At 34.9% G+C, this 12,827-nt stretch overlaps 2 protein-coding genes across 2 annotated transcripts in view; one reads left to right on the top strand and one right to left on the bottom strand.

The window, feature by feature from the left end:
* Positions 1-2,119, top strand: part of LOC132730683 (filamin-A-like) — a gene marked incomplete at its 5' end in the record, with an annotated part of 108,706 nt that extends 106,587 nt beyond the window's left edge. The window contains 1 exon segment of the mRNA XM_060716662.1: positions 148-2,119. Coding sequence (XP_060572645.1) covers positions 148-335 — 188 coding nt within the window. The 3' untranslated portion in view covers positions 336-2,119.
* A 2,317-nt stretch (positions 2,120-4,436) lies between these two features.
* Positions 4,437-12,827, bottom strand: part of LOC132730684 (ATP-dependent DNA/RNA helicase DHX36-like) — a 40,541-nt gene continuing 32,150 nt past the window's right edge. The window contains exons 24-27 of the mRNA XM_060716663.1: positions 10,938-11,061; positions 6,652-6,726; positions 6,245-6,322; positions 4,437-5,227 (exon numbers count right to left, since the gene is read on the bottom strand). Of these exons, the coding sequence (XP_060572646.1) occupies positions 5,066-5,227; positions 6,245-6,322; positions 6,652-6,726; positions 10,938-11,061 (439 nt within the window). The 3' untranslated portion in view covers positions 4,437-5,065. The remainder of the gene's footprint in view (positions 5,228-6,244; positions 6,323-6,651; positions 6,727-10,937; positions 11,062-12,827) is intronic.

Raw genomic sequence — 12,827 nt, 5'->3', positions numbered from 1 at the left:
TTTTATTCTACTCATTTATTTGCTGTACGACTTTAATCATTTCCTTCATTTTCATACTGAAGACAAAGAAATTAATGTTACACAGAAAAAGGTTTCACTTGTGTTAAAAACCCATTTCAAATATGTTTTTCTGTCTTGATGTTTCAGGATTCAATATGCTGTTTATTGGAATGGTTGGAACTAAAGGCCCATGCGAGGAGCTGTGCGTAAAACACTTCCCCGGACAGCCATATAAGATAACTTATCTTGTAAAAGAACGTGGGGACTACATGCTCGCCATCAAGTGGGGAGAGGAACATATCCCAGGCTCACCCTTCTATGTTAAAGTGGAATAATCCAACAAAAACATTTTGAATAGAGATTATATCTAGGTCATTTTTCAAATTTCATCACTATGGACTTCAGCCAGTCATTCGTGTCTCAATGTGTTTAAACTGAAGACATTGAACTATTTCGAATGCATGCTGAATATTTTGACATTTGAACAAATAAAAAAACACATTGAAATCATGTAGAATGCCAAGCTTTGTGTTTGTAAAAAATATGCCGAAAATATATTGGCATATGTGTAAACTGAAATCTCATTCACAATGGTGCTTCCATATGGGTTGTATGGGTTACTGTGTAACAGTGTAAACGATAAGTTCTAACCTGTTCTATTCTCTATGCAATATATTCTATGTCTCTCATGTAAAATTGTACATCTTTAGATTTATTCGAAAATTTTACTTTTTGTATATTGCTTACTGTAAATTTGATATAAATATTTCGTCCTGTCTACATTTTTTGAATATTTATTTAAGCACTTATTCAAGTTTACAGATAAAAGAACGAAAAAATTTAAAAAAGGATTCCAGAATGGATTATATACCTTTTGTCTTGGGTTTTTTTTTTACTGAATACAAATGATAGTTTATTATTATGAATCTCGATTTATCTTAAGTGTAAAACCACTAGTGTAAATGATAAGTGTTTATATGTGGGTTTTCCGTTTCTTTAATTCAGTTGAAATTTTTTTGTTTCGTTTTTCTTTTTATGTGTGCTTTTGTATATAAAGGCCAGTGCAATTGATAGAAACTGAATTTTTCGATTTATACATCTGTCATTAGTAAAACTTTTCTCACGAAATTCTAGAATTAGACAGAGCCAATCAGTGATAATCTTCTGATGGTTTAAAGTCTATAAAAGTGCTAAGGGTACATTTTAAATATATCCCTATATCAGATGTATTTCAAATCAGATATATATTTTTTCATTATACGATAATGCATTTTTTCATATACAAATGCTTTCTTTTTATATAAGATGATAATCTCATATATGTTATGCTATATGCAGCAAAAAAATGATGTAAAAATGACTGTTGATTGTTGAAAAAAAAATGTTTATGAATTTGTTATGTATGTAAAATATTTTTCATGGCCCCCCCGTAATTTATGACAAACTTAGTTTGACCTCCAAGGTCGAAAGATTTTAATTATAAATAAAGCTGGGATTTATTATTATCTAGAACAAAGTTTAGTGTATGTCTTTCAAATAAAACAAGCAGACATTATGAGGATATCTCAAAAAAAAAAGAAGAAAATTTGGGCATTTTGATCAACTTGACCTTGGAGGTCATATGACCCTTTGTTCAAGACTGTACATGTACATATTAATATGAAGGATTGTTATGTAACCATTTAATTTTGAGTGCTATAGTCATGTTAACCAATTTTGCTTTCTAAATCATATTAAAATATATGCAACTGCTAAATCATTCTTTTTCTATATATTTTTTTAATTTCGTCAGATATTTTTGTCTTTTCTAGTAAGAAAATTTAGTGAATAAGACTTAGAAAGAAAAAAATGAAAATGGAGTTTCACTCCAATAATGGTAGGACTGAAAACCCAAACCATTTTTCCCCCATAAGATTCAAACCATAAACACAAACCCTAAATGGAAAAAGGGCATTTTTGAAGTATAAATACGGGGTCTTACTACTATTTTGAAGAATAAAGAAGTATCCATGGAAACATGATAGTTTTATAACTGCCACTCTGAATTGAGCATATTATGCAGCTTTTATAGAGCAAATTTATATGTTACATTTTGTCAATAAATATAAATTTTCTCTCAGTTTTTTTGTTTCTTATTTTCTCTCTTCCAACATGTCCTGCTAATTATGATCCGTTACATATCCCATATATGAGGGCAAACAGGACGTTTCGGCCCCAAACCAAATCGGCCCCAGTCGAAAAATCGGCCCCTGGACGTTTCGGCCCTTTTCCGCGAGACGTTTCGGCCCCACTATAGTGTATTGCTTGATTGATCAACAACAATAAATTGAATTACAAATAACAATTATGAAACTTTAATTCTTTGAATAATTATTTATTATCTTTTGATCTCTTGAACGATTTAGATATACGTTAATGTTTTTAAAGGTGTAACAAACAATAAAGGCCGGTTACTTACTTATAAAACAAACCACTAAAACTTCTGGATTAAGAAAGTTACTTACAATTTTTCCTTAGAAAACATTCTCTTTTGATCTTAATTAAACTATACGTAAGTGTAACTAATTAACTGTTTATACTTTATGCTAATTGGCGGTATTGTTTTGTGTCTTGCTTCTTAATCATTCAAATAAAATATTAGTTTGTTTGTGTAATTATATTTTTTCAAATAAAGTTTATGTTCTGTTCTGTTTGTATTGCTTACTTTTCCCCTACTACTACAATAATCTAGTTTTTATACAAAATGATTAAATATATATATAAATTTTTTTTTATTGAAATGCTATCAATATATAGGTTTAAAATACAGTACTTATTCTGGGGCCGATTTGGTAAAGGGCCGAAACGTCCGGGGCCGAAACGTCTTGGGTAGTTTGGGGCCGATACGTCTTGGGGCCGAAACGTCTCGAAATCATATGAGGAACGTATTCCAGCTAGCTTATTGAATATCGATGGTTGGTCAGTGCCTGAAAAAATGCAGGGGCACCAAAGGTCTTTCTCCACTATGTCACTTCTTGATGATTCTTCAGAACCTCATCTTTATCAGCAGTCTGGGATACAATTTTCCAACTGCCACTAAAAGAATTTCACAATTTGGAATCAAGAGTCTGTAGACCATTCTTTTCCGCAAGACTTTAATGCCCATAGCATCATATATATAACCTTACTGAGTGTATTTTTTACAAAGTTCACCATGAAATTCAATTAGAAAGAGAAATCCACTAGACCAGCTAGTGTTGTTACTACAAGTATAGACAAAAATCCAAGAGGGTGCAAACTCAAATCCCTGGAGTATTGAGAAAACTAACCCATTACTTAGTATAGTTGCCTAATTGTTTTGACTCCCAACACTTTTCCATATTGCTCTGTTTAGGCATTTCAGTGTCTGCTCAGTATCTGAGGACGGTTGTAGTTTAGCGCGGAGGAAGGAAGTCTAGTACTGATGTAACTCTCAAGGAACGATGGTTAGGAAACTACCCGCCTATATGACTGAAATACTGTTGGAAAAAGGCGTAAAATGAAACAAACAAACAAATGAGGACGGTTGCATAACAATTGGACTGTTAACCATTAATAAAAGGTTGGGTTTTTTTTTCCCCAAAGAAATTGAACATTTGAACAAGCAAAGTCTTTGAGTATCACCTCCAAATGATACAACCTTAGTTTATATACCTAACTTAGAGCATAATAATGATACAAAACCCACAAAATTGGGCAGTGTCAAACAAATAGGGACATGCTTTAAGATGACATTAAATATTTTCACATTTAAAGCTAATTGGTTTAGAATGGAAGGTCTGAAATACAATGAGTAATTACATTGAAAGTTACAATTTAGTATTAGACATTAAAACAAACTAGGAAATAATTGAACATGGAAGTTGTTGGCAAGTTTGAGGTATATGATCCGATTTTACATAAATTATTTAAGGCATGAACAGGGATCCAAGTAGAACCACCGATGTTGGATAGCTAACTCACATGAATGATTTGGTAATCCCTTGCAAGATTCGAACCCACAGTAGTGACGGGCAAGTAGTTTGAGGTTAACAACCTAACCACTTGGCCATGGATGTTCCAAATTCCAAAATAATTCAAGAGAGTTATAGGTCTCAGATATTCAACTTTTCCTAGGAGATGTACCACATTATAAAATTTTTGGTTAATAACTTACATGCTCCAGTCAAATAATGACAGACAGATATAAACAGGGACGCCCTCAATATTTACCTTATACATTGGATTAAAAGCAGCGGAAAATGAATTGCCTCAGACATTTGATGACAACAAGATAATCACAAACTAAACTTTTGAACCCAAATGTCCAAGATGCAAAGACCTAGTGCTTTACCTGAACTGAACTAATCGGACAAGATGTCACTTTATCTGATAGGATAATCGGTAAAACAAAATATCAACAAGGACTACTTCAACATATTTTTTTATTCAAAACAAATCATTAACAAAAACAATCACTATTATTAACTGTTCTAATCCCCCCCCCTCAAACATTTATATACATTTGATCAATATTATAACCTATTTTCATGACTAATGTTTTTTTATTACCAATCATTTTACAAGCAGGCAGTTACCATTTAAAGAGTTCCTATAATCTTTATCATAACTAACCAGTGCATTCACTAGTAGCTGACATTTCCACATATTTGATGCAGTGGTGGAGAAATAATAAAGAAATACTATATCCAAAACAGTTTGGATGGGAGGAATTATATCACAAAGGCATAGCCAGAGTGATATAATAATGCGCATCCGATCGACAAACAGTGAATTAATCAAGTGATAAAATCACCAATTGGGATACACAAATGTATTATTTCCATTCTAACATGATATCAATAAAGGAATACTGCTGTAAATGCAGGTCATGTTAGAAAACGATTTAACATACTGTTCTACACCAAATCTGCTTGAGAAAAAACACTGAACAAACTCCTGAATCCTTAGTCCATAGACCTATTACTGTCCTTTCTGACATACTGGTTACTTGTCAGATGGAAAAGTAAACCTGATATCTGATATCAAACTTATTATAGTCCAATTATCATCTCTGGTCTTCTTCAAAATTATTTTCAGCAGCTTCCGTGGTCACTAAGTCTATAATTGCCTTGATAATGGCACCTTGTTTAGTTCTCGGGTCCAAATTAGTGCCATCACTTTCTCTTATCAATGTGTCTAGTACACAGTCCAGCTCATGTCTTAATTCCTGCAATACAAAAAATTCATCAAGTTTTTTTTTTATCAAAAATGAGAAATGTGTAATCACTGAAGATACGGCCAAGTTCATCAACAAGATGGCTTTTAGTTAGTTTAATATGTAGAATTGTTTTTAGTTTGATTTTGTAAGAAGCTATAAGCTTATAGACACACTCACAAATCTATTCCTGGAACCAACCAGTACTAAGCAACGAGTGTAAAGTTTTTTGCTCAAGGAAACAACAGCTTGCTGCTGACAAAGTTTGAACTTATGCTGTCACCAATTTTTACATTACTAGTCCGACATGTTAACCACTAAGCCATGCAACCACCCAACAGCTTTAAATTAAGAGCCCTTTATACTTATAAGACAGCATGCTTGACTTTTGTCAGTACTTGATGGTGAAATAAGAACAAATTTTTGAAAACTTGAAATAAAAATTCTATGTTTCAAAGATATATTTCTATTGATTCAGTTAAAAATTATGAGAGTAAAAAGTGTGATATCATCACAAGGTTAAGAATAAGTTAAACAAGAGCTGGTTGAACCGGGTGATGCTCCCCGAATACGATTTGGACACTGGAAGGTACATGTATACCTCTTGTAGTGTCAGAGTAACGTCACAGACAAAGTTCAAAGTGTAAAAACAACCGAAATGTTGCGCGCGACACATTGTCTCAATATGGTGATCATTTCTGTGAAATAGTTGTAAAATCCGACTTCAGATAACGAAGTTAAGGGCCGGACACCATTTTGCTGCAAGGTCATGCTATGACCTTGACCTTCAAGGTAACAACCCAAATGTTGCGCACAACACATCGTCTCAATATGGTGATCATATCTGTGAAAGAGTTGTAAAATCCAACTTCAAATAACTAAGTTATGGGCCGGAGACACAAATTTTGGACGTACGTATGGACGGACGGACAACCCAGCAACTAAATGCTCCACCAAAATCTTTTGGGGGAGCAAAAAAAAACTCTTCCGAATTTACAAAAAAATACATAAATACAGATATAATTATACCATAACAAGTTTGACAATATCAGATGAAGCTTTGAATCTGATCCAGTCATCTACACACACTGTTCCTTCATTGTTGTCCTGTAACAATAAATTCACTAATATTTTTGTGAAAAAAAAATACAATGTACAAAAAAAAACTTTGAATCTAACATTCTAGAATATTATAAAGTTTTGTTATAAGCATTATTTCTATTTTCTTACACAGTACTAGATGCAATTCACATAAATATCAAACACATAGAAATTAATGTAGGTCCAAGGTGCCTACTTATGCCTGAAGTTATACATGAATGAAATTGTTGGGTTATTATTCAACAGTAAACACTGGAAAGTCGCCAGCAGATCTTTGTATGAATGAGACTTAAAACCAATAACACATTAATAACTACAATGTAGACTTGACATACATAGACATGTTTTATATCTCCACCGAAGAACAACAGAGAATACGGGGACACTAATGTACAGTCATATAGAAACACCTGAAATGAAAAAAAATAGCACATAATTTTTTTTGTTTATAACATTTCAAAGAAAAAAGGTAAGTGTAACAAGAGGGCCATGATGGCCCTGAGGTCGCTCACCTGTATATAGGCCCCCGGAGCAGGGCCAGTTTAAACCACAGGGCTTTTATTTGAACAAACTTGGAAGACACTCATTAGAAGATGTTTCACAATGTTAAGTTTTTATTTCACAATGTTAAGTTTTTACTACACACATATAATGAAAAACAATGATCTCTCCTCCCCCCTCCCCTGGCAGAGCCAATTTTCGCCAGAGGGTTTTTATTTGAACAAACTTGGTAGATATCCATAAGAAAATATTTCATGCTAATCATCTAAGCTCTAGCTCATTGGGTTTTTTAAAAGAAGATTTTTAAGTTTTTACTATACACATATAGTTAAAAACAATGACACCCCTGGGGCGGGGCCAGTTTTGACCCCAGGGCTTTTATTCAAACAAACTTTGTAGACACTTACTAGAAAATGTTTCATGCTCAATATCTAAACTCTAGCTATTTGGGTTTTTTTCAAAGAAGATTTTTTAAATTTTTACTATATGCAAATAGGGAAAATCAATAACCCCCCTAGGGTGGGGCTAATTTTACCCAAAGGCTTTTATTTGAACAAACTTTGTAGACACTCACTAGAAAATGTTTCATGCCTCATATCTAAACTCTAGCTATTTGGGTTTTTTCAAAGAAGCTTTTTTAAGTTTTGCTATACACATATAAGAAAAATCAATGACCCCCGGGGCGGGGCCAATTTTGACCCAAGGGCTTTAATTTGAACAAACTTGGTAGACACCCATTAGAACATGTTTCATGCTAAATATCTTAGCTCTGGCTCTTTGAGTTCTTTACAAGAAGATTTTTTAAGTTTTTACTATATGCATATAGGGAAAATCAATGACCCCCCGGGGCGGGGCCAATTTTGACCCTAGGGCTTTTATTTGAACAAACTTGGTAGACACCCATTAGAAAATGTTTCATGCTAAATATCTTAGCTCTAGCTCTTTGGGTTCTTTAAAAGATGATTTTTTCACTTTTTACTATATACATATAGGGAAAAACAATGACCCCCGGGGCGGGGCCAATTTTGACCCAAGGGATTTAATTTGAACAAACTTGGTAGACACTCACTAGAAGATGTTTCATGCCAAATATCTAAGCTCTAGCTCTTAGGATTTTTTAAAAGAAGATATTTAAAGTTTTTTCTTTCGGTTGACATGGCAACCAGAGTTCTGCATGGAATTAAATTCTTTGAACAATTTTTAAAGGTGACCACCAAAGGAACATTCCTGTGAAGTTTGGATGAAATTGGCTTAGTGGTTTATGAGGAGATGTCATTTAAAGTAAAAGTTTACGGACGGACAACGGACAACGGACAGACGGACGCCGGACGAAAAGCGATCACAAAAGCTCACCCTGTCACTTTGTGACAGGTGAGCTAAAAAATGACAAAATTATAAGATAAATGCACCAGTCAATAGTAACACCTGTTGTTACATACCCAGTGGAGTGTGGGTAATAGCCTGTGGAGTGTGAGTGATAGCCAGTGTAGTGTTGGTAATAGCTAGTGGAGTTTGGGTGATAGAAGAGGGTGGGTAATAGCCAGTGCAGTGTGGGTAATAGCTAATGGAGTTTGGGTGATAGTTAGAAGAGGGTGGGTAATAGCCAGTGCAGTGTGGGTAATAGCTAATGGAGTTTGGGTGATAGTTAGAAGAGGGTGGGTAATAGCCAGTGTAGTGTGGTAATAGCCAGTGTAGTGTCAGTGATATAGCTAGTGAAGTGTGGGTAATAGCCAGTAAATGTGAGTGATAGCTAGTGGAGTTTGGGTGATAGCTAGAAGAGGGTGGGTAATAGCCAGTGTAGTGTGGGTAATAGCTAGTGGAGTTTGGGTGATAGTTAGAAGAGGCTCAGTAATAACAAGTGGAGGGTGTGTGATAGCCAGTGGAGTGTGGGTGATAGCCAGTGGAGTGTGGGTGATAGCCAGTGGAGTGTGGGTTATTGTTAGTGTATTGTTGGCTATCAATTGAGTGTGTGTGATAACCAGTGGATAATGGGTGATAACCAGTGGATAATGGGTGATAACCAGTGGATAATGGGTGATAGCCAGTGGATAATGGGTGATAACCAGTGGATAATGTTTGTAAAAGTCAATGGAGTGTGGTTGATACCCAGTGCAGAGTGTTTGATAGACAGTGGAGTACTGGGTATCAATTGAGTGTGGGTGATAACCAACGGATAATGGGTAATAACCAGTAGGGAATGGGCAATAGCCAGTGGAGTGTGGCTGACAGCTAGTGGACTGTTGGCTATTAATGGAATGTTAGTGATAGCCAGTGGAGAACAGGTGATAGATGGTTGAGAATAGGTGATAGCTAGTTGAGAATAGGTGATAGCTAGTTGAGAATAGTTGATAAGCTAGTTGAGTGTGATGATAACTAGTTGAATGTGTGTGGTTGATAGCCTATGAAATGTTAGCTATTAATTGAGTGTGGGTGATAGCCAGTGGAGAATGAGTGATAACCAGCTGAGAATGGGTGATAGCTATTGAAGTTAATAGCCAGTTGAAAATAGCTTGGGTGTGGGTGATAGCCAGTGGAGTAAGATTGATAACATGTGGAGTGTGAGTGATAACCAGAAGAGTTTGGTTGATAGCCAATGGAGTGTTGGCTATCAATTGAGTGTGAGTAATAGCTACTGGAGTGTTGGTGATAGCCAGTGGCTCATGCAGATCTTTAACAAAGCAAATTAATTGGATAAAAATTGTTTAAATCACAAAATCAGATGAAACTTCTCACTTGGAAGAATCTGGCGGTTTAAGTTGTAAATAGGGGCCAACAAATACATTTTGTGTACACAGTTTGATTCTTATGATATATTCCCTACTTCATATTTTAAATGTCTTTCATCAAAAACAACTTGTCAAAATTAATGGAAGTTTATTTTTTTAAGAAAATAAACTTAAAGAAAACACTACGATTTGATACCTTAGTCAATCACATTTTTATAGTTGGGACAGTTCATTGTTCTAAATGGAAAACAATATATTGCGAGATTAAATTAAACATCATATAAGATACAAATGTATCACTGACTAGAAATGTGTCACTGGGTCAATAGGACACGGATGCCCCCACATGCCACTGTTCTGTCAATCTTATGACTCTAGGTCAAATATTTTTTTGACTACATGTGCCACATGTTGAAAACTAAAAATCTTTTACTTAGTAAAGGGCAATAACTTTACAAATACTGAATAAATCCACAGCAAACCCCAAAGTGCATAAGTACACATGCTGACCAACATTCTTGTAAACTTTCAGGTCAAATACTTTTTGAGCTATGCATGAACAAGTTGAAAATTGCAAATTTATACTACCGGTACTGCAAGTCAAGGGCAATAATCCTAACAAAACTGAAAAAAAATCTACATGCAAAGTCCCAGGTGCATAGCTCCACAGTGATGTTGATCATTATTCCTGTAATTTTGTGATGTTGATCATTATTCCAGTAAAGTTGGTTGATTCAAACTCTAAGCACTCAAGGAACAAATAACACAACATAATGAAACAGTTTGTACTAAGTCAAGGGCAATAACTCCACAAATACTGGATAAATCCATTAGCGAAACCCAAGGTGCACAACTACATATGCTGTGAAACATTCCCGCAAGGTTTCATGACTCTATGTCAAATCCTTTTTGGAGTTACATGCGACACAAGTTGAAAATTGCAAAAAAATTCTAAGTCAAGGGCAATAACTCTAAAAATACTAAATAAATCCAGATGAAAATACCAAGGTGCACAACTACACATGCTGATCCACATTCCTGTAAAGTTTCATGGCTCTATGTCAAATCCTTTTTGAGTTACATGCGACACAAGTTGAAAATTGCAAAATTTTACTAAGTCAAGGACAATAACTCTAAAAATACTAAATAAATCCACACGAAAATACCCAGGTGCACAACTACACATGCTGATCAACATTCCTGTAAAATTTCATGACTCTAGGTCAAATACTTTTTGAGTTATGTGCAACGCAAAAGAGAACAGACGCACGGACAAGGGTAAATCTAAATGCACCCAAAGTGAGGGCACAAAAATTTACTCATTATATGAAAATTTATTACTTCAGTTAAATTTTAAAGTTAATGATGGCTGATATTTTCTATGCTATACTTACAGATGTAGTTTTCATTTTCTTGTGAAAGACAACCCACTGGGTACCTGGAGATTTAACATCCTTAACAACTGATTTAGGATGTAGCTCACATCTGCTGTTATCCTTCACTAAAAACCTCATAGGTCTGAAACATAACAAGTATCTGAATCAAACTTTTTAAGGTCATATGCTTGACAACCCAGATTAACTGATAAATGAATATAGGTCTAAAACATAAACATTATCTGAATCCAACTGATGTTTATTCAAGTCATATGGTTGACAAACCCCGATTAACTGGTGAATGGATGCCTTAACAGAAATGCTTAAAATGGGTCAGTGACAGAAAAGGCCGGATTGCATTTGAAGACCAAATATCATGAGGCTGTGATATTATGAAAAAAATTTACCATTGACCATTAATGTTGAAAATTTAACTAAGTTGGTAAACAGGAAGTGGAAGAGCTACACACTTGAAATCAAATCCCACCGTATGGGACCATGTGTCAATGCTATATGCCAAATAACAAGAGGCTGTGATAAGTAGTTGCAGAGAAAACAGTTACGAAAATTTTCTGCCATTGACTACTAATGTTGAAAATTTAACTAAGGAAGTAAATAGGAAGTGGATGAGCTACACACCTGAAATCGAATCCAACCGTATGGGACCATTGTGTCAATGCTGTATGCTAAATATCAAGAGGCTGTGATAAGTAGTTGCTGAGAAAACTGTTACGAAAATTTCCTACCATTCACTATTAATGTCGAAAATTTAACTAAGTAGGTAAACAGGAAGTGAATGAGCGACAGACCTGAATTCGAATCCCATGGTATAGGACCATGTGTCAATGTTGTATGCCAAATATCAAGAGGCTGTGATATGTAGTTGCTGAGAAAACTGTTACGAAAATTTCCTACCATTCACTATTAATGTCGAAAATTTAACTAAGTGGGTAAACAGGAATTGGATGAGCTACATGCCTGAAATCGTAACCCACAGTATGGGACCATGTGTCAATGCTGTATGCTAAATATCAAGAGGCTGTGATAAGTAGTTGCTGAGAAAACTGTTACGAAAATTTCCTACCATTCACTATTAATGTCGAAAATTTAACTAAGTGGGTAAACAGGAAGTGGATGAGCTACACACCTGAAATTGAATCCCACCGTATGAAACCATGTGTCAATGCTGTATGCTAAATATCAAGAGGCTGTGATAAGTAGTTGCTGAGAAAACTGTTACGAAAATTTCCTACCATTCACCATTAATGTAAAAAATTTAACTAAGTAGGTAAACAGAAAGTGGATGAGCTGCACACCTGAAATCGAATCCCACCGTATGGGACCATGTTTCGATGCTGTATGCCAAATATCAAGGGGCTGTGATTAGTAGTTGTTGAGAAAACTGTTACAAAAATATTTTTCTAGCCGGCCTGTCTTCCCGCCCGCTGCCTGACATTCACCATACTATAACCCAGATTTGCACCAGTGCAACCCGGCCAACAAGGAATTTATTAATTAACTGACACTTGTTCATAAAGAACCATTAATATCATTATTTAACAAGGCAGTTCATAAGAGAATTATAGTTCAATAGTAGGAAAAATAGTGAGGTATAAAATGGATATTTAAAGATTTAATCAATAAGTGAAAGTTTGGCATGAAAAATGAACGTTTAAACGTTTGACCTTCAAGTATGAACTTGACTTTGATCTGTCACAGTTGCAGTAAATAAAACAGCTGCTTGTGTTAATGCATGTTTGTTGTTTTTTTTAATATAAAAGTATATGAGCTGCATCATAACGAAGCCAACATAGTGCGTTTGCGATCAGCATGGATCCAGACCAGCCTGTGCATCCTCGCAGTCTGATCAGGATCCATGCTGTTCGCTTACAAACCCTATTACAAGTA

Source organism: Ruditapes philippinarum, unplaced genomic scaffold, assembly GCF_026571515.1.
Source record: "Ruditapes philippinarum isolate M1 unplaced genomic scaffold, ASM2657151v2 ctg877_1_1_1_1, whole genome shotgun sequence".
Taxonomy (NCBI): domain Eukaryota; kingdom Metazoa; phylum Mollusca; class Bivalvia; order Venerida; family Veneridae; genus Ruditapes; species Ruditapes philippinarum.
The sequence above is the reverse complement of the archived record's forward strand: the minus strand, read 5'-3'. Positions and strand labels throughout refer to the sequence as shown.